Raw genomic sequence first — 22590 nt, 5'->3', positions numbered from 1 at the left:
GCTATTTCAGAGACTCTCTATGAACAATTCGGGAAGTATTTTCTGAAACATGGAATAAATATTCCGACAGATGAACTCGAGCTGGTTATTGGAATCGTTGTGTGGAACATCGAGGGAAGCCAATCAAATGGAACTCACTGGGTCTCTGGCAGGACGGTATCATGTTGGGCTAGACCTCAATCCCTCCATTCTATCACCTCTAAGATGAACTCACCCCCCTGCCTTTTAGTGTCTCTGAAACGGGGGTGCATTTTACAATCCCTACTGCCGGTGCACACTCACAGATAATCACAGTGGTTCTATGTGTCATCCCTTCGTTTGAGTTATAAATACTGTTATTACACGCATTCAATTTAATTACCCTTTAAAATGTCTTCAAAAAAACCATCATACCATGATTCAGCATTAAAACTTTCTCTGCATCTACAGAAAGGCATGGGAAGGGGACAGCAGCATATTGAAAGAAACAAAAACAAAATCTACAACGAAAAGAAAGCTCGAAGGGCTTTGCCCTGAGGCATACAATACAAATTTTAAGTGAAAAGAAAAAAAATGGTGCCAGGATTTAACTGGAATCACTTTTTTCCCTCTTAGGCGCATATAAAATACCAGTGTATTTTCCAATCAAGGACGTCTTTGGCTTGATGAAACAGTATAGTCCATATTTAGAAGGGGCACAGGTAAGGTGCTTAAATACCCGGGAAGTCCTGAAACTCATCAGCACACCGAGAACCCTCCAACCAGGTGGCACTTTTATGGAAGTGACCTTAAAGACGGCATTGGAGCTACATGATGGTACCCCCTCATTAGAGAAAAGCATGACTTTTTCTAGGCTTAGAAAAATCCTCAGTTCTCTGAGGTCTTGTTATGCCTAAGAGGACATCACTGACCTCTATTCAAAGATTCAGTGCTTATTTTCCAGCAACTCTCAGCACAGAATGATAACTTACCTTGTCTAGGTCATACAGGACACCCTAAAATAAAAAAAAAAAAAGGAGTGTTGGGATTAAAAGTTATTCTCAAAATTGTTACTGATATGAACAGAGGGGTTTAGTCTGCATTTCTGCATTACCAGTGAAATGATGATCAAACCTGCCAAGTTCTACTGGGTTATTTCAAATAGCGGTAAGAGTACTTTTAAGAGCCAATATTTATTTATACTTCGTGTCTCCAGAATTCCACCCCAATCTCTCTGCATGCTGGGAGCTTTAAGGGTTTCACTTGCTTTTAGCTCTCCTCTCTTACGTATTGAGGAACACATAAATTCATGTTAACTTTTCATTTTTTTAATGTTTATTTTTTTGATAGAGACAGAGCATGAACAGGGGAGGGGCAGAGAGAGCAAGAGAGAGCGAGAGAGAGTGAGAGAGAGGGAGACACAGAATTTGAAACAGGCTCCAGGCTCTGAGCTGTCAGCACAGAGCCCGATGCGGGGCTCAAACCCATGAACTGTGAGACCATGACCTGAGCCGAAGTCGGATGCTTAACCGACTGAGCCACCCAAGTGCCCCCATGTTAACTTTTAAATAAAGAAGGGAGGGGCGCCTGGGTGGCTCAGTCGGTTGGGCGTCCGACTTCAGCTCAGGTCACGATCTCGCAGTCCGTGAGTTCGAGCCCCGTGTCGAGCTCTGGGCTGATGGCTCAGAGCCTGGAGCGTGCTTCCGATTCTGTGTCTCCCTCTGTCTCTGCCCCTCCCCCGTTCATGCTCTGTCTCTCTCTGTCTCAAAAATAAATAAAAAACGTTAAAAATAAAAAAAAATAAAAAATAAAATAAAATAAATAAAAAAATAAAAAATATTAAAAAAATTAAAAAAATTAAAAAAATTAAAAAAAATAAAGAAAAAAAGTTAACAGAAAATGCGGCAGTGATATATGTGTTAAAAGAATACTTGCCTTCCTGTTTAAACAGATAAAACTGGTGTTTAAGAGGTGTCCTGGAGGGCGGTGATATGCTTTTCACAAAATGTTTTTTTAAGCAAGTTCATTTCCTGTGTGCTCATAATATCACAGCATAATCAGTACACCATTCCCACAGCCCCTTCGGGAGGGGTTTTATGGGACACTAGGTCCTGGCAGAAGCCCCTCCATCCATTCACCATTGTTCTCCAAGGAGACACATTTGTTGCCATTGGGGATGGCCAAGGGCATAGAAGCCCATTCCATGAGGAGCCACTCCCCACAGAGATGGGGCAGTTCATACTCTAACATCACCAGGGTATAAAATCCTTAGCTTCGACAAAGCTTTTAACCTCTAAGCCTTCAAAAAAGGACACCACTACACTTTTTAGCAAATCTCCTAAAACAGAAGAAGAGAGCGGCTGTTCACGCACAGCTGGACCCTCTAGTATATGGAGACTTTTCCTGGGCTTTCCGAAGCCTCGAGACATTCTGGTGTAAGATCATTTAGAACGGAACTAAATCGTTTTTTAAAGCTTATTTCATTTATTTTGAGAGAGAGAGACAGAGAGAGACAGTGCAAGCAGGGGAGGGTCAGAGAGAGAGGGAGAGAGAGAGAATCCCAAGCAGGTTCCACACTGTCAGAGTGGAGCCTGATGCGGGGCTTGAACTCATGAACCCAAGATCGTGACCTGAGCCAAAACCAAAAGTCAGATCTTAACCCACTGAGCCACCCAGGTGCCCCTGAACAAAATCATTTAAAATAGTGTATACAGGGGTGCCTGGGTGGCTCAGTCGGTTAAAGCATCCAACTTTGGCTCAGGTCACGATCTCACGGTTTGTGAGTTCGAGGTCAGCTTCGGGCCGTGTGCTGACAGCTTGGAGCCTGGAGCCTGCTTCGGATTCTGTGTCTCCCTCTCTCTCTGACCCTCCCCCGCTCACGCTCTGTCTCTTTCTTTCTCTCTCAAAAATAAACATTAAAAATAAAATAAAGTAGTGTATAGATTAGAGGCCCCTCTGCAAGCAGACAAGTCTTCACAGATTCATTGGACTAGAGGACATCTACAAACATCTTGGGTAGGAGGACATGTAACTAAAGTGGATGGGGGCCCCTCCAGCTTCTCATAACAGGCACCGCTGGAGCCTCCTTCCTTTCCCTCGTTGACGTCACTGAACTGTACTATTTTCTTAGTGGTTCTGGGTTCCAAATTCTGCACTAACAATATGCTAGGACAACCCCAATTTTGCATTTCCTTATATTACTGGGAGGAGAGGCAGAGGGGGTTGTGGCTGTTGTTTAGTATTTTTTCTTTTTTTTAAAATATCTTTTAAATGTTTATTTATTTTGGAGACAGAGTATGAGCAGGTGAGGGGCAGAGAGAGAGGGAGAGAGAATCCCAAGCAGGTTCTGAGCTGTTAGCACAGAGTCCCCGTGGGGCTCGAACTCACGAACAGTGAGATCATGACCTGAGCTGAAGTCGGATGCTTAAGCGGCTGAGCCACCCACGTGCCCCAGTATTTTTTCTTGATTATAAAGTCTACCTGCATAAACATGTTTGGAAAATACTGAAAAATATCAAGAATAAAGCATTAAGAAGAAATATAACCTCCTTCACAAATACGCATCAGGAAGCGGACAGTAAGTACTTTGCCCCTTGGATCTGATTTTTTTTAAAGATATTTCTATTTTTATCTTTTATAATGTTTTATTTATATATTTTGAGGGAGAGAAAGAGCAAGGGAGGGGCAGAGAAGGAGGGAGAGAGAGGAATTCCAAGCAGGCTCTGCACTGTCAGCACAGAGCTCAATGTGGGGCTCAAACCCACAAACTGAGATCATGATCTGAGCCGAAACCAAGAGTCGGACACTTAAGCAACTGAGCCACCCAGGCGCCCCATGACCTGCTTTTCTTAAAGGTTCTTCCTTGTCCTCGTACCCTTCTCCATCTCCCCATTTCCATCCAGGACAAAAAGAAAAGGACACTTAGCCATAAAAAGGAATACTGTGTTAACATCCTACTGGTTGCACGACACCTACCAGGCGAGAGTTCCTTCTCATATCTTTTAACTGAGCTGTCAACTTGTCCAACTCCGTCTGGTGAACCTCCAGATACTCGCTGCAAAAAACAACAGGAAACACCACTGTGAGCTCTGTGCCTGGCGAGTGACATCTGGTGCCGGTGCTGACCCTGTCCTCCTGAAGGGGATTGAGAATCTGGTTCCTGCTCTGCAGAGGGCAAAGTCGGTGGGAGAGAGGCTGTGTGTTTCCCAATCTCTCAACTTTTGGAAAGCTCCAGCAGTTGCTTCTGGTACTATCCAGATGGTTAAAGAGGAGAACCCTGTGAGGCTGAAAGTCCAAAAAGAAAAACCAATGGGGAGAGAAGGGGCAAAACACCTATGGAGTCTGTCCTGGGTCCAGGTTCCCAGAATTCTATGTAGTTAAATACAACACTGACTCTATAGGGCACCCTGCACTCTAGGGAAATTTTATTCTGGGAAAATAATAATAATAATAATAATAATAATAATAATAATAAATATATATATAATATATACGACACAATATGACATAATACAACAACTTGGGAAGGTTTCAGAACTCTTCCTCAGCAATCACTAAAATGGAGACATCTGTCCACCATTGTTTAATTAAGTGAACTCCAATTCGAGGCTGAGTTAAACACATCACTAGTTCAGATGTCCTTCAATGTCATGGATATGATGTGGAAACCCAACATATTTCACATGTTTGGGGCTCATTTAAGGCTTCCTCGGTTGCGGTGCAAGAATGAAATATCATTACAGAAATAGACATTTTAAAATGATCTCCTAAGACTTTGCTGTGTGCCCCCACCTCCCCCAGGACTTTAGAAAGGAGAAACGTTCTAGGGTATTGTTGGTTCAATGTTCTTACTCAAGTCCATTTTTCAAGGCTCTGACGACCTCTTCTACCCTCTTAGGCTGAGGCTCTTTGGGAGGGTTATTGTTTTTGTGTCCTAAATTGTGCATTTTCTTCAGTTTGGCCTGAGGCTTCTTGAGAGCGGAGGGATTTTCGATAAAGGAGTTACATCTACGCAGAGAGAAAAGAGATTGTGAGTCTCAGCATCCAAAAGGACTTGAGCAAAGACATGCCTTTTTCATCATCTTGTGTTTGTATTCGTGTCTTTCGGGGAAGGTATCGGTCCCTTATATATGCACAACCTGAGCCATCCTGTGTTTAGTTTATCAGCAGATGTACTATCAGATTTACTGCCCTGAACTGGACAGGCTACCTGGCTAGCCCGTCAGGTACGGTGCTCTGCGTGGAAACATGCCACACCACTGACATCTTATGGAAAGCCAAGGACAAACACTTCCGAGGAAGTGAGGAAGCAGAAGGATATAATCCAATGGAAAAACACGTGTGCTACGTAACCTTGGGCACGAACGTCTACTAAATTCGTCTAGGATGTGAATGAACAGTTTTGGTTTTTAAATGTTTGTTGAGAGAGAGAGAGAGAGAGTAAGTGTGCAAGAGGGGCAGAGAGAGAGGGAGACAGAGAATCCCAAGCAGGTTCCATGCTGTCAGTGCAGAGCCCAAATCGAGGCTCGATCCCATGAACCATGAGATCATGACCTGAGCCAAGATCAAGAGTCAGATGCTCAACAGCCTGAGCCCCCCGGGTGCCCCTGAACAGTTTTTAGATAAAGGTAAAAGCACGACATGTGGCTAACTCCAGACAGCATTAAAGAAAAGTCCAGGGGCGCGTGGGTGGCTCAGTCAGTTGGGCATCTGACTTCGGCTCAGGTCATGATCTCACAGTTCGTGGGTTCGAGCCCTGCGTCGGGCTCTGTGCTGACAGCTCGGAGCCTGGAGCCTGCTTTGGATTCTGTGTCTCCCTCTCTCTTTTTCTGCCCTTTCCCGGCTTACACTCTGTCTCTCTCTCTCTCTCAAAAATAAATAAACATTAAAAAAATTAAAAAAAAAAAAAAAGAAAAGTCCATGTAGCTGGGCCAATAGCTTGTTTTCAGCTTGATTTTGATGGAGTAAATTATCTTTAGGTAGAACATAAAACTTAGTGTCACATTAGTGGCAGGGAGTGCGGTGGGAAAGTGGACACCTGATAGCTTAGACCCAAACTACCGATCCGATTAGGAGACCAAGAGGCCAGAACCTCACTGACCCCACTGTCAACAGGAAAGCCGTGACCTCCGAGTGTGGCAGGTGCCTGCCCCGTGCCTTTTCCTCTGCCGCAACCGTGCACACCAAAGGGGATGTGACAGGTCAGAGCACAAGGGCCCGAGAGCCTGTAAGACCTCTGCTGTGTCAGAAAAACCGACGACAGACCTACTCCATGTTACCTATTTCATTACCCGTGTGTTCCCCCAAGTCCTGGCGTAGATGAAGGGAGATTCCAGAGAAAGCGGAAGACTAACTTCCCAAGCCCGTATCCGAATGACATCTGCTTCCCAGAGTTGATGTGCAGATGCTGTCTTTACCGGCTGCGTAACTTTATACCCAACGCAGGCTCCCAAATCTGGATGCCGTGGGGAATGTGCTGCATGGGGCGTGGAGTGGGAGGGTGGGGAAAGCTATGCACAGATACCGCTGGCTTGTCCAAGATCCTCAGCCATCTGCTTTGCAGCAGGAATTTGAAATGACAGAAAAGAAACCACGGTCCTTAATTTTTGGTGCATTACGTCTGTTTCATGAAAGAGATTCAAATAGCACGTGTGTGTGTGTTTTGACAAGGCTGCGTGCTCACAGAGCCTCTCCAGGGCATGAGCTCACGTCCTTCTCGCGCTGCGTCCCGGAAGAGACCCGCACACGACTTGCCTGGATCGCCTCTCCTGAAGGCCGCTGAACCCCGCAAAGGACTGGCTTCTGATGATCCCATTGGGTCCCCCAGGTGAGAAGGACTGGGACCCTACCAACATGATTTCTGGGAGTCTGGCTGGTAGTCCTGTAAGACAGTGGAAAGATTATGGCAAATTACAGGCAGGTCCAGGCAGAAAAAACACTAAGCTTGTCAACAATGACAAAGGTGAGGTGAGGTGAGTCATGAGACCATTAGATGTTTGTAAGTCTTGTTTCCTAGGGCTCGTTCCTTTCCAGCCAAAGGATTCAGCTCGCGGGTGAAGAAGAAAAAGATACCCACCTACTGAGACAGAAATAAATGAAAATTGCACACAATTATCAGTCATTTTAGGTTTCTTTTCTGGGATTTTTTTTTTTTTTTTTTGACATGCTCAGATACATGAAACCTTCGGAACGTTTACCTCCATTCAACAGCAGAAACACACAAACAGGCCAAGTCAACGTTTCGGCCAGGCCCCGCATCCCATTCAAAACACAGTCAGGTCTCAGGGTAGGATTCTACATTTAGAAGTCAGATGGCTGAAAACACGAGGTTTCTTGAGAGATGAATTTACTTAAGCTTGTTCTCCTTTCTACCCTTAAGTATATTTTGAAAGATACGATCTCGCCACTGTTGTGGCCTTGCAAAACAAGACGGGTAAAGAGAGCATTCACAAAAGTGGGGATAATGTAGGTTATTAAATGAGAATACAGGAGGAGCGGGAGGAAAGGGAGGGGGAAATACAGCAGAAAGCACGCCCCCTATTTCAGTCTCTCGCTCGGCTTTTGTCAAGACTCACCACGCCAATGACTAAGAGGCATTGTCAAAACACAACTCTGGCGGACACAAGCCTGAGGTTAGTTCCCCCAAAGGACTGGCCTGAGCTGTTAGGTAATTCTACCCGCCTAGGTCAGGCAGAGTGGAAGCAGATACCATTGTCTTAGCAGGGAACCTCACTCCGGAGAGGAACAGGCTCCAGGAGAATGGGGAGGCAGCCTCTGGGAGGACTGAGGGCTTCCAGAGTGAGCAGACACCGGCCTGGCCTATTTGAACAGCACCAGTAACTGTCCTTTAAAGACCCAGCAAGCAAGCAAGAAAAGCTAAAAGGCACAGCAGTGGAACTTTTCAGATGGGATGGAAGAGTCACTTCGCCAGGGCGTACCGGACTGGCCCCTCCCCCATGCCTTGGCTGGTTTCTAAATCCCCTCATTCGGTCCCTACCCCCTCCCTCCCTCTCTAGAAGAAAGCAGCTCTGGGGTGTACAGGGATTCTTGCAGAGCCCGGGTGTTGACTCACCTGGCAACAGGCCTTACAACAGGCTCCAGGCTTGCTGGATGGGACCACAGCCCCACCAGTTCCATGCCAGCTATGGGGGGGGGGGGGGGGAAGGGGCAGGGGTGGGGGTAGGAGGTTAAGTTTTGCTGGCGTTCTTTAGCATTTTAAAAGTGACGATGGAGGGGCACCTGGGTGGCGTAGTTGCTTGAGCATCCGACTTTGGCTCAGGTCATGATCTCACGGTTCATGGGTTCGAGCCCCGCGTCGGGCTCGGTGCCGGCAGCTCGGAGCCTGGAGCCCGCTCCGGACTCTGTGTCTCCCTCTCTCTCTGCCCCTCGCCTTCCGGTGCTCTGTCTCTCTTTCTCTCTCTCCCAAAAATAAACATTAAAAAAATCAAATCAAAGAAGTGATGATGTGTGTGTGCGCGCGCGTGCGTGCAGTGAAGGTACTACCTCACGCACCGATGGCAGGGAGAAACGCAAGACTCAACGAGGTCCTTCTAGGTGCTCTCTGCTGCTTCCTAAGAGGTCGTCCGTGTCTCAGGCTCATACAGCACGCCTGTGCCATCTTTGTGTGTACACGCCAACCTGTCCTGAGTATCAAGAAGACACTATCGTCACGGCGCCTGGGTGGCTCGGTCGGTTAAGTGTCCGACTTCGGCTCAGGTCCGGATCTCAAGGTTCGGGAGATGGAACCCCAGTCAGGCTCACTGCTGTCGGTGCAGAGCCCGCTTCGGGTGCTCTGCCCCCCTCTCCCCGCCCCTCCCCTGCTCTCTCTCTCTCTCAAAAAATAAATGAATACTTAAAAAAAAAGGAAGAAGACACTTTAGTTTGCGTTATTTCTGTAGTCGACAGTTTTATAATCACCTTAAGGTCTAAATTTGGGGAATTTTATTAGTACTGTATCTCACTTTATAAATTATTGCTCAGTAGATCTGTTGTTGCAATTACGGGAATCTTCGATCATGGGGAAAGAATTAAAGCATTTGAAATATTTTAATGGCATGATCATTTTTTTAAGCCACAAAGATTTGTTTTCTCTTATCCATTCGATCGGTAGTTTCCACTAGGGGCATTGGGATCCTGTGGCCAGGCGTTCAATTTAATTAATGCGGAAGGCCACGTGGGTACTGGGGTTTTGCAAAGGTCCTCAACTGATTCTTAGGCTCAGCAAAGACAAGAAAAAAAAATGATGCCAAGTTGGTTGAAATTTTAAAACTTCAGTTAGAATAATCTTCTCAACTCCAACTTTTAACGTATACCGTTCGGTCTTAAATAGGCTTCTCTTTGCAAAGTTTAAATGTCTGGTTAAATGAATTAAACCCATGAACCGGATGGTAGAATAATTCACCTTTTCCCTCCGTTCAGCAACAGATAAGGGTCTTGAGAATAAGACACACGCCTGTCCAGGATTCTACGACCGTAAAGTGCTTTGGGATGGGTAAAACCCTCGGAAGCTACATGTTGAATGGATGATCAGTAGGAACGTGCTTGCTGGTCTGAGGAATGATCATTATCAGGCAAGAATTTGGCCGAGAGCTGGTTTAGGCCGAGATCTCTATCCTGCGGGTCAGCTGTCCCGAAGGCTGACAAGCCACCCAAGGGGAGTCGTAGAGCACAAGTGCACAGCCCCCCCACACAAAGTCCGGCTGTTGGCGAAAGGGGTAGGTTGGGAGCGGGGAGACAGAGGAGGAGGCATTCGGGCCACGTGACCACCCCGTCCCGCAACTCAGAAGGAGGCAAGTTCTTTGCTACCAGCCTTCCGGCCGCCTCAGCTTCTCCGCACTGGCACATTTACCCGAAAGGCTCTGTTGCCTCCTTTTTGATGACCCCACTTCCGCCTCTGTGCTCTCAAAGTCTGCAGGCTCCTCCCTGGCTCCCTAAGAAGTCCCACGGATGCAGTCTTCCCAGCTTCCAGCAAAACCACCCCCCAAACTGCACCGGTCCCTTTCAGGGCTCTGAGGACTTAAAACCAGTCATCCCCACCCGAGTCATTTACATTTTCCTTTTACATGCTCCTTTGGCCTGAACGCTTGAACTTAAAAAAAGAAAAAAAAGGCCACGTAGAACTGGAGTATCGATGCTGGGATGCTGGTAGGGATAGGGGGTTAAAGCTGGGTTTATCCTCCCAAGTTTGGAGGACGATTTGGAAGATCTGTTTAAAAAGTAAAACATTTGGGGCGCCTCGGTGGCTCTGTCAGTTGAGCGTCTGGCTCTTGATTTCGGGTCGGTCATGGTCTCAGGGTCGTGGGATCGAGCCCCACATTGGGCTCCGTGCTGAGCACGAATCCTGCTTAAGATTCTCTCCCACCCTCTGCCCCTCCCCTCTGCTCACCCTCACATGTGTGCTCTCTCTCTCTCCTCGAATAAATAAATACATAAATAAAATAAAAGGTTAAACATTGGTATCCTTTAACATGTCCTGTCTACTCTTCAGTATGTCCTGTAGAGAAAGACTCAAGTTCACAAAGGGGCATTTACAGGGATGTTGATGACAGGCAGTGGAACAGGGGAAAAACGGAAACAAATGCCAGTTTTTACAGCAACAGTCGATAATGCATCACGGCAAAACCCTGGGATAGAATACTACGTGGCAGTTAGAAAACAATAGGCCCGGGGGGCATCTGGGCGGCTCAGTCGGTTGAGCATCTGACCTCAGCTCAGGTCATGATCTCACGGTTCATGAGTTTGAGCCCCACGTCTGGTTCTCTGCTGTCAGCTCGGAGCCTGCTTCAGATCCTCTGTCTGCCCCTCCCCTGCTCGTGCTCTGTCTCTCTCTCTCTCCCTCAAAAACAAATAGACATTCAAAAAAGGACAAAAAAGGAACATATGTGATACGTGCTGGGCAACATATATACTTATATTGTTGTGTAGAAGTCTTGCAAAGGAGAAATCTGACTTCTAAGAAGCGATGTGTCAGGTTTCACAAATTCTCATTACACCAGAACAGTTCAGATTCTCCCGGTGACATCCTTACGAGTCCTGAGCTTTGTGCCAACGTCTTTATTTCATCTGCAAAACTCTTGTGTGTTGGGGGGGGTACTCAGCACATGGGGCACCCAGCACGTGAGGCCAACGCTCTTCAGATACCATGCCTAGTAACCAAGAAACTCCTCGGAAAACAACCAACTCTTCTTTGGGTGCTGCTACTTAAAACTGCTGGGGCTCCGAAAAACGTTTGGACTCGTCGCCCAGTCTTCTGAAAGATGCCAACACCAGAGTTCCTCTGTACCTGACCAATCCCGGGCCAGTTTCCATTCTGGGGCAAACGGTCAAGTGCGGGTCTGGTCCTCACTCTGCTTTGTCCCAGGACACCCGGCTGGTGTTCCAGGCAGCTGTCCCTGCCCTGCCATTCCTCACTCCACGGGAAGCATGGGATGCCTCTGGAAAGAATCCCAAGCACCTTGCCTCGAACAGGCCCTGCCGTTCTGAGCTGAGCCTCTTGGAAAAGCAGCCAGAAAGCCACAGCTGCTTCTCTTCTCGACTCTTTGAAAAATGCAGCTTCCTTCTCTGTGGCACAGTGACAGGATCCGACCAAACACGGACCAGGGGCTTTTGCAATTAAAGCGAGTATCGGATTTTACACGTCATAACACGGGGATACAGGTACACTGGGCCTCGGTGGGCGCTGTGAGCCACCGCCCCCGGTGGAAAGTCCTGGGCTTGGTTTAGATTAGAAGGCAGCTGATCAAATCGGCAGGCAGGTCGTGGAGAAGAGCACAGAGCCTGGAGGTGGCAGGGTCTGGGGTGGGGGCAGAGGCAGATAAAAAGGAACCAGGGGATGAAGAGGTCCCCGCTCACGCCGCCGGGTCTCCTGCCCTGTTTCGACCACAATATGAGTGTAATTCAGAGGGGGAAACAGCCGGCTAGCTGGAGAACGAAGCGATAAGCTGACTCTTAAGAATACATGAATGAGTGATATAAAAATCAACCCTGGACAGTTGCTTGCGGGGTGGGCAATACGAGCTTTTATCACACAGCAGGCCCACGCGCAGCAGGGTCTACACTGCGGCGTGTGGTAGCTACACCAGCAGAAGTGGTGAAAGGGGAAAAACTTTGGAAAAGTTCTGTCCTGGCGATGGGTCTGTCTCCCATTGTATCTTTATTACCCTGTATTCTGGCTTATGCTTTCTTGTGACTTTGATGAGCCCGAGTTGCAAGCCTCTCCTCCCAAATCTGAACCGTTCCTCTAGGGGACCTGTGAGGTCGAGTGCGCTAAGGTAAGGATCCGGAGAGCCCAGCTGCAGGCTGACCTCCTTGCAACACCTGCCCGGCCACAGTCTCCACACCGACCGGGTCAGGGAGGGGGGCCCGAGGCATGGAGCAACCTGAAAGTAACTGGACAAACTGTCCAGTCAGCTAGAAGGAATGTGAATCAGATTGTTAGAGCTAAATCTACCGAGATTCGTTCAAGGAAATGGGAATTATTGGGGTGCCCGGGGGGTTCAGTGGGTTGAGCTTCTGACTCTCCACTTCAGCTTGGGTCATGATCTCATGGTTTGTGAGTTCGAGCCCCGCTGACAGTGCGGAGCCTGCTTGGGATTCTCTCTCTCTTCTCTCTGCCCCCTCCCCCCCCCCCCCCAAAGAAATAAACTTAAGAAAAAACACAATGATTCTGAACATAATGCATGCTAAATTTTGCAACCTGCTTATTTTTATCAGGTTCTTTTTATAGGGCTCTGTCGAAAGGGTTATAAATCAGCTTTCTTCATAAACTATCTTCAAAAAGGGTACTTAAGGGGCATCTGGGTGGCTCAGACAGTTAAGTGTCTGACTTCGGCTCAGTCATGATCTTGCGATTTGTGAGTTCAAGCCCCACGTCGGGCTCTGTGCTGACAGCTCAGAGCCTGGATCCTGCTTTGGATTCTGTGTCTCCCTCTCTCTCTGCCCTTTCCCTGCTCACACTTTGTCTCTCTCTGTCTCAAAAATAAATAAACATTAAAAAAATAAATAACAATAAAAAGGGTACTTAAGTCTGCCCCGTATTCCATATGTTCCTTTGGATAATCAGTGGAAATAGAACCAGTCTGTGTGATATATGCTTTTTATTTCTGATTTTAAGATGTGGCCAAAGGCAAAGCGAACCCCTCTGATGGTGACACCAGGGTTCTCTTGGGGAAATGGGGGACTAATTAGCATTAGTCCACGCTTGGCTTATAGGACCCAAACATCGTGAAATTAAAACATGACAAAATGGCTGGACATCATCGCCCTAACCCTTGAAGAGAAAGCTAGTTTTTTTTTTAAATGCGTATTTATTCTTGAGAGGCAGAGAGCACACAAGTGTGCAAGGGGCAGAGAGAGAGAGAGAGAGAGAGAGAGGATCCAAAGTGAGCTCTGTGCTGACAGCAGGGAGCCCGATGTGGGGGCTCGAACTCAACTATGCGATCGTGACCTGAACCGAAGTGGGACGCTTAAACCAACCAACTGAGCCACCCAGGCGCCCCTGAAGAGAAGGGTTTTTATGGCGTTTTCCTCTTTTTATGTAACCAAATCTAATTAAGAACACATACAGGTAAATCTGGAAGACTCCCACTGCTGATAGAAAATATAAGACATCTGTGATTTCTGAGTGACCATGGTAAGGATATTTCGGCTCTCACCGAGGCATTTCTCCTGAGGGGAGAGTGTCTACTTAAAAGCCAACTGTTGCCACAGTTTCAAAGCTACGTCCTCTCCGGAAGTTAGGCGAGACCAATCCTCTGGGACAGGATGATGACTATAGCAGGTCTGGAGGCAGGTTGCTGGGTGATGTGCTGGTAAAAGTAACAAATGCTAGAATCAATTCAAGTGTTTGCCTGGTGCCAGGATGGCAGCAGCCACAGGGGCAGGAGAGACCTCTGGGGGGCCTTGGGAGTGTGCCAACACTGTGCTGTGGTCACGGTCGGACAACCGCACACATCTCCTAAGGCCCATGCTGTACACTCGGGTGAGTAAATGCTACGGTATGTGAGTTCTACGTCAATAAAGCTCTTAAAAAAATCACTGTCAAGTTTTAGAAAAAGTCCCCACTCCTTCTGCAAGAGGAAGTGCCAGGGAATCAGGACTTGAAAGGGAAAAGCGGAATCGACGAACAACCAGCTGAGAGTTGACGCTTTTGTGATCCAATCCCGAGGCCGTGTAAGATGCCGCACGCAGCTCCCCCACCCCTGCACTTTCTGAGTCACTTCTGCAAGGCTGATTTGTGTTCCTTTCCTCTGCTTCTTAACATCGCCATCCTGTTTATGCTCCCCCCACCATCTTGGTCAAGAGCAGAAGTATAATTCAGTTGTCTGAAAGAGGCATGTGGGCCAGATGTAAATAGCCTGCTATGCTAAATGATGATTTAAGATGAATCCTAAAAATAGGCGTCTGCTTATTATATGGTTGCAAGGTGCCTATTACAGAAGTTGACTAATCTTTAAAAAAAAAGTAGATATATTTAAGTCATTGGCTATTTTTTTATGCAGTGCTTTAAAATAAATCAAGTCAATGCTAATATTTACTTCTTAGTTGTCAACATTAACTGAATAATAAATGCACGCATGACACACGACACTAAGACAAGTAACCCGGATGGATTAAAAACAATCTAGCGAACAATGCGCCATAGACTCACTCGTCAGCAAGAGACGGCAGAACCAACATGGCGTCTTGGGCAAGTGCCGAACCTGCTGGGTCTCCATTCTGGTGTCTGTGGAACGAGAGTGGTATTTCCTTCCCATAGTAACAGTTAAGCATTATAAGGTTCAACTGAGATCAATGCATCATTCAATCTTACCATTACAAGGCTATTTGGACATTTTTTTTTTAAGTTCTACTTTTTCAAAGTTTTTATTTAAGTAATCTCTACCTACACCCAACAGGGCTCAAAACTCATGACCCCAAGATCAAGAGTCACATGCTCTTCCAAGAGCCAGCCAGGTGCCCCTTCTGGGAGATCTTCTAACCTGACTTCTCATCATCCCTGCAGATGGCAGGACATCAGCCTAAAAACATACATAAGATAAAAGAGGGCTTTCTACAAGACCAGTGTGCTAACCCCTGAGGTATGGGGTCTTGGTAGCAGAGTGCTTTCTAAAAGGTGAAATGCTACAGAAACACAGAGATTGCGATAATAAAGACTTAAGTTCAATTAACTTGGGAGAAAAAGAAAGAAATTCATCTTCAGAATCGCTGTAAACCAATATTGATGGTTTTCTTTCCATGGTTTCTAAGACTCCATCCATCGGCACATAATTAAGTATATGTGATACGCTCAACACTGGCAGGATTCTGCACGTTGTCCAAGATCCAAAGAGAACCGGAACAGGTCTCTGATTTAAACAGCTTCAGTAATTTAATTGGAGAAGAGAATATGACTGTACATAAGCAGATGGGAGACAATTTGTGATGTAAGAAACACCAAGGGCAGCACCTGCTTCTCAGGGCTCCAGAAAAGTGCCGAGCAGAGATGCCAGGGGTCTGGGCTCGGTTTGCGTGGTTCAGCTTACAGCCATTTGAACCGCTGCAAGTTACTTCTCTGAATCCCAGTCCCCTCATTTATATAAAGGATAAACACTTGGAAGATCTTTATGAGGGGCAAATGAGAGAGCATATATAATGCCTGGGATGTAGCAGGTGCTAAACAAGACTAGCTTTTGATAATAACGTCAAACATAGAGCATCATGGGTGGGAACTCACGGATGCAGGAACCTACTTGTATTATAACTGTTTTCCTGAATATCTCGTCTCTTCAACCAAGCTACAAACTTCTCCCAATAGAGAAGATCAATGAGACAGTGGCCACCAGGAAGTTTCATAAAGAAGATAAAACCGGCTATTTCGAGAATGGGAGTGAGCCAGATAGGCAAAAGCGAGCAAAGCTGGAAAATCACATTTTTCTGAAGATAGCAAGTTTTAGATCATTAAAAGCCACACTACTTTAAATACTGATAAGGACTAAACACGAGTGCTTTCGAAGCCTAGTTCAAAAGTCAACTAAAAAAAACACACATGGGATTCTGAAATAATTTAAAGCTGGGGCGCCTGGTGGCTCAGTCGGCTAAGCGTCCGACTTCGGCTCAGGTCATGATCTCACAGTTTGTGAGTTTGAGCCCCGCATTGGGCTCTGTGCTGACAGCTCAGAGCCTGGAGCTTGCTTCAAATTCTATGTCTCCCTCTCTGCTCCTCCCCTGCTCACACTCGGTTTCTCTCTCCTTCAAAAATAAATAAAAACATTAAAAAAAAATTTAAAAAATGAAATAATTTAAAGCTTACAGAAGAGTTGTAAGAAAAGTACAGAAAGCTCTCCTATATCCTTTACCCAGATTCACTATTTTAAAAAAAATTTGTTAATGTTTTTTATTTATTTTTGAGACAGAGAGAGACAGAGCATGAGCAGGGGAGGGGCAGAGAGAGAGGGAGGCACAGAATCCGAAGCAGCCTCCAGGCTCTGAACTGTCAGCACAGAGCTTGACGTGGGGCTTGAACCCACAAACCGTGAGATCACGACCTGAGCTGAAGTCGGATGCTTAACCAACTGAGCCACCCAGGCGCCCCCAGATTTACTATTTTTTGACGTCTGCCACATTTTATGTCCTCCTCCCCCTATACACACACATACACATTATTTCCTAAATCATTTTGGGGAAATTTGCATATACATATTTATGCATATATTTGCTCCACCCCATTGAGCAATCGGCCAGTATGATGCAAATTTACTTTGAAATAGGTCAATGTGTATTTCCTGAGAACACAGACATTCACTGCCAGAACAACAGTGTAGTGATCAATATCAGGAAATTAAACATGTACACAATACTATTATCTAATGTGCAGATCTCATTCAAATTCCACCAACTGTCCCCATAATGTACTGCCTAGCACCCCTACCCTCATGCCAGGAGCCGGTCCAGGACCATGCCCTGTCTCTCTTGTCATGTGTCTTTAGCCTCCTTTAATCTGGGAGGGTTCCTTGCTTGACCTTTGTCTTTCATGACATTGGCATTTTCAGAGAGTACAGACCAGCTGTGTCCCAGAATGTTCCTTCGTTTGGGTTTGTCCGACATTTTCTCATAATTAGGTTCAGGCTCTGCATTTCGGGCAGTGACATCACATAAGTGGTACTGTTGTCCTTCTTAAGGCATCGCATCAGACGGCACGAGGACTCTCTTGGTCCCATTACTGGTGATGTTAACATTGATCACTCGGTTGAGGTGTTGTTGGGCAGTTTCTCCCCTGGAAAGTTACTATTTTTGCCTTTGTAATTGATAAGTGGTTGGTAAGGAGGTACTTGGAGGCTATGCCAATATCTTGTTACTCTGACCCAGGAGTTTTAGCATCCATTGATGGCTCTTGCCCAAATCAATTATTACTATGATGGTGGCAAAATGGTCCTCTTTGAACTTAATAACTTTGTTTTTTCTACTGTAAGAAAGAGCTTTCCTTAATCTTTTTATTTGTTTGTTTGCTTATTCCATGATTGTCAGGATAGTCAGGAGGGACTCATGGATTCTTATTTAAGGGATTTAATCCATTAATTCCTTAAAATTTTTTTTTAATGTTTATTTTTGAGAGAGAGAGAGAGAGAGAGAGAGAGAGAGAGAGAGAGACAGTATCAGTGGGGGAGGGGCAGGGAGAGAGGGAGACTCAGAATCCAAAGCAGGCTCCAGGCTCCGAGCGGTCAGCACAGAGCCCGACGCGGGGCTCGAACTCACGAACCGCGAGATCAGGACCTGAGCCGAAGTCGGCCGCTTAACCAGCTGAGCCCCCCCGGGTGCCCACATTGAACCCATTCCTTTCATTGACACCAAAGCCAACTGTCCTTCACAGCGTTTTCCGAGCAGTTCACCCAGGGGCTCTTCCCTCTGCACCAAAACTCTGCATCACTGGCGGGAAGTCACAGACTCGACCCAACTTGTTTGATGACTGTTTTCTCGAACATCTCATCTCTTCAACCGAGCTACAAACTTCCGAGGGGAGGCTCCGTCTATCTGCACCAGCTTTGTTGACTCTTGGCACAGGGTAGGCGAGAAGAGCAGAGCCCTGGTGCCAGGCTGATCCAGGTTTCACCCAAGTCCACTGGTCCTCTCTACGCTCTAATTTTTCTCAATACAATGAAGACAGTAGTAGCTAAGTCACTTAGGCTGTTGCAGGGAGGAAGTGAGACAATGTATGTAAAAGGCTGGTGTGAGCTAATGTCTACCTGTCAACCAGAGCCTGCGCTTTGAAGATGCCTCTGACTTTTATCAATCAAGTGGCATGTATTATTTAGAAAGCCATATGCGTTTTACAAGGGAAGAGACATATAGGAACGAAGTAATTTGACACGACTGCTTCCTTCTTTTTCGCTCTTTTATCACCCCTCAAAGCAATCACAGCAGAGCACGGGAAAGCTATTTTAAGGGTCTGGCTGACTCATCTGAAGAGTAGAGAAGAAATGTTAATCGCATGTCTATTCACCGGGACAGTCAGTTGCAGTAGCTCTCAGGTGACTGACGCCGGTTCCGCCTGAGGAAAACGAAAACTCTGTTTCTTCCTCTATTCTGGCAGATTAAATAAAATGCAGCGAGTGGCAGCTGGCCTTATGATAATTGGAGGAGAAGTGACTCAGGACGTAAAACCAGCTTAAATCTCAAGAGGGGTTGGGTGGATTTTAACTAATGTTTTCATAACTCATCGCAAAATGCAAAGTCTAGAATAGTCCTAGACCTTCATTTGGTGCACACGACATGGCAGAACAGGACCAATGGTGTCCTGGTTGGAAGGAAGGAGCATTTTGTATTTCAGTGAAGGTTGAAGCTGTTAGCAATCACAGTACAGTTATACATATATTTAAAACCCATGCACATCAAAAGGGAACAATCTCTTGGGAAAGCTGTCCCCAGAGACAGCTTGGCTGATCCTGCTGAGAGAAACATACACCCACCTCAAACCCTCACTTTCTGATCGCCAGATTCAAAAACAACGCTCGCGCATAGAAGAAAACGGCCCCGTGCCTAGCAGCACAATCACCTCCTCCAGGCTTTCTCCCATGTGGCCTGTGTATCCCAAGAGTTTGGCAACTCATTTCCAGCTAATGGTGAGTGTTGTTTCTCTACTTCGAAAACGCATCAAAGTGATACTGACATCTTCTGATGCTATTTGACTCTCCTAAAATTATCATTTTTGTGAGCTCATATTTTTTATTGGTTCACTAGAACCGAGCTACATCTTTGGAAATCCTAAACAGAGAAAACAACAACGACATTAAGTTCTAGGAGAGGGTCCCCAGTAGTGTGCTGGGAAGCCTAGTTTTGCACAATGTGCTTGTTCTCTTGCCCAGCGCGTGTGGAGAACACCGGTCTTTACGAACGAGCATGAGACGCAGAAAAAGGAACAGTGCCTTATAATCAAGCTACGTGATACGTTTCATCCCAGAAAAAGGATAAGTTATCTTTTTTTCTTTTTGAGTAATCTCAACACCCGACGTGGGGCTCGAACTTACAACCCTGAGTTCAAGAGTCGCACGCTCCACCAACTGAGCCAGCCAGGGGCCCCGAAGGGCCGCATTACCTTTAAGCTTTTCAGATACATAATCAAACTAATAAGACATGTTTCGTCTGGTCAAGTCATCTTTTTTTTTTTTTTTTTTTTTTTTTTTGGCCATCCACACAAGTAAACTGAATTGACTGACGGTTAAGTGACGGCAAATACAGCTAAAAGCACGGACTCCATTATGGTCATATCACATGATCACGGCCTTCATCCGAGCCAGGAGGTTACAGCGAAGCCCTTGCAATGCTAAGGGAACACAATGGACTTAAAACTAAGGCAGTTCTTTCAAACTCAGTCACATTCGTTGTTTTATTCCTGTTGTTATGACAACACTTTTAAAAGCAGCACTTCAAATGCTTCGCATTCAGGCATCTCATTATAGACGTGAAAAACACCTGAGGGTACGCAGCGCTGCTCCTGGGGGCTTTAAGAGGCACGAAGAGATGTGGTTAGAACACTTGGGCTCCTTCTCAGCGTTGGCCCCCGGGGTCCCTAACTTGGCTTTTTTTCTACCAAAACAAGTAATGCGGGCTCATCCAGAGACAGGAAGCATAAAGAATTTACGTGGGCAGATACGCATTATTATTTACAGTCTCTGTTCGTAGTTGCAGCCACAAACAAGACATTCTTTCGCGACCTTGCATATTTCAGGCTCTTGGCGTCACGCCGCTGTTCCAAGTCTGTAAATGATGATGAGTTCTGATCAACCTACAGTTGCTTGCTGTTAGCTCTTGGAGCGCTTCGTTTATGCAAGTGTAAGTTTCCAGAAGGACTTCTCATAGCATGGATTTGCTATGAAAATTAACAATTGATCAAGGGACACTGGTATTGGAGTGAACCTGTTACATGCATCAGTGACCTGCTGGGTTCACACTACAGTCTGGGGAAAGCGTAGACGCGTTTGTTAGACTTTGTAATTTTTTTTTTTTTTTTTTTTTTAAGCAGCCTACAAATAGAAAAATGTTTTGGCTAAGGAAATGAGCTAGCTGGATATTGACATTTTCCAGTCATTATGTTTTAATAGGGAGAAACTGATCTGTCATGTTGAATTCTCCCTGCCCTGACGTACAGTTCTCTGATCATTTCACCTTGGTCTCCTTAAATCGGTGGTGTTTTACATGAAGGCACGTGAATTATTACTAAGCAAAGTACAGAGGAAGTAAACGACACCAATGGATTCGTTTTGGAAGAACTCAGTGTCAAAAAGTTACTCTGGGATTCTAGCAGAAAAAGGCTGGTATGAACGAGCTATCTTCTGCCAGCAGCTTCAAAGTCGAGGGGCTTTTCAGAGGCCCGGACACATGTTCTCTGCATGGTAATTTTGGCAAATTAAACAGCTATAATAAGGATAGTCGTTTCATTACTGGTCCTCACTGCTGCATACCAAGAAGGTGGCCATGTGGATAACATCTGCTGAGTTATTTTTGGTTGCCAAAAAAAAAAATAATTTGTAATCAGAATGCAAAGCAGTTAGGTATAGCTAGATTATCAACAGAGCAGAAGAATTACATTCCTTTTTATGACACACCAAGAGTGGTCTATAATTTCGTACTATCCCTTGCTTTGTCCAAAGGATTTGAAGCTGTAAAAACGGCAATAAAGCAAAAAGCCCATCTAATCCTTAGCTTAAAGTACAATTTCATGCAAAGAAAGAACAAATGTTTATGGCTTCTTTCTCCCAAGGAACGACCCACACCAAAGAACTGCATCTTTCAACATGTGGTAAGTTTCTAACACCAAGGACAAAAGAATACATGAAGGCTTATTTGTACACGTGTGAAGTGCCACATTACTTGGATTCTGAGCCCAAAAGGCACCACCAGGATGCTTCCCCTCTCAGGTAGCCCACATAACGCATGCAACCACACTGGGCTCTCTTAGTAAGGTAACTTCCACTCTTGGCTGTCAATGATCCCTTTTGCCCATTCATTGTCCTGAGCCAGTTTACCTAGAGGGGGTCAGATCCGTTTTTTTTTAAGTTTATTTATTTATTTTGAGGGAGAGAGAGAGTGTGTGCAAGTAGGGGAGGGGCAGAGAGAAAGAGAGAGAGAATCCCAAGCAGGCTCCACACTGTTAGCACAGAGCCCGACACGGGGCTCGATCTCATGAACCATGAGATCATGACCTGAGCCAAAATCAAGAGTCAGATGCCTGACCGACTGAGCCACCCAGGTGCCCCCAGATCCACTTTTATAGCAGGAAAAGGAGGGGTTGGAAGACTTTTCCCAACATCACCCGTCTCCCCTAATGCATCTCTCCACCGTCTCACTCTCACCAGCCTAAAACCGTGTTCTCTGCTAGACCTTCCCTATGATGGCTCACACATTTCCCTCCATTCTCTGGGTCACACCAGAACTGCGTGAAGAACTACTTTTATTTTTCTGGACTCAGGTCTTACTCTGCAATGCTTGGCCTTCCTTTGGCCCTTTTAAATTTTTTCTCTGGTTCACTGGTGAGAAAGTGGTTGTCATTCATTTTCTTTGGTCCTTTCCCACTGTCTCCCTCCGCCCCATCCCATCAGCTTGGGCGAGGTTATAAACAGAGTGAGAGCTGATGATTCTTTGGACAGACTGGGAGACATTGAACAGGGAACAGATTTCCCTGGGACCGCTTCACAGGACCTCAGACTCCTTACTGATCAAATCATTTCTTCATGGGAAAAAAGAGAGGGGGAAGGACAGTAAGAGACTCAAGAGACATACCAACCAGATGCAATGTGTAGATCCTATTTTGACCATGATGACGAACCAACTGGGAAAAGGTCATTTTTGAGACACTCGGCACATTTTAATAGGAAGTAGATGTTAATAAGAAATATTGCTAATTATTTTGGTGTGAAATGGGATTAGGATTATGTGAGGAAATGTCCATACTTTTGAGATGCACACCAAAGGGTGTAGGAGTGAAATGGCCTCAGGTCTAGATTTGCTTTAAAATGCTTCAACCATAATAACAAAAGGGAGAGAGGAAGCAGGTGTGGAAAATTCCTTTTTTAAATTAAATTTTATGTTAGAGAGCAGAAAGAGAGATCGAGGAGAGCAGAGGAGAGGGACAGAGGACAGAGAGAGAGAATCTTAGGCAGG

General features: G+C 45.9%; 1 protein-coding gene and 1 long non-coding RNA gene across 11 annotated transcripts in view; both read right to left on the bottom strand.

Moving 5' to 3' along the window:
• RIPOR2 (RHO family interacting cell polarization regulator 2) overlaps window positions 1-22590 on the bottom strand; it is a 229617-nt gene that overhangs the window by 55205 nt on the left and 151822 nt on the right. For all 10 annotated transcript variants that reach the window (XM_078446583.2, XM_078446582.2, XM_060614652.3 and 7 more), the window contains 4 exons: window positions 6712-6838; window positions 4810-4965; window positions 3934-4012; window positions 951-974 (listed from right to left, as the gene is read on the bottom strand). In XM_078446583.2, the coding sequence (XP_078302709.1) occupies window positions 951-974; window positions 3934-4012; window positions 4810-4965; window positions 6712-6838 (386 nt within the window). Of the gene's footprint in view, window positions 1-950; window positions 975-3933; window positions 4013-4809; window positions 4966-6711; window positions 6839-22590 lie in introns of those variants that run through there.
• LOC144616344 (uncharacterized) lies at window positions 9371-14679 on the bottom strand. Its single transcript, XR_013555482.2, has 2 exons — window positions 14606-14679; window positions 9371-13763 (listed from the first exon to the last, which is right to left on the bottom strand). It is a non-coding gene; the product is annotated as an uncharacterized LOC144616344 (long non-coding RNA).

Source organism: Panthera onca, chromosome B2, assembly GCF_046562875.1.
Source record: "Panthera onca isolate mPanOnc1 chromosome B2, mPanOnc1 haplotype 2, whole genome shotgun sequence".
NCBI lineage: Eukaryota > Metazoa > Chordata > Mammalia > Carnivora > Felidae > Panthera > Panthera onca.
Note: the sequence above shows the minus strand (reverse complement) of the source record. Positions and strands in the feature narration are given on the sequence as shown.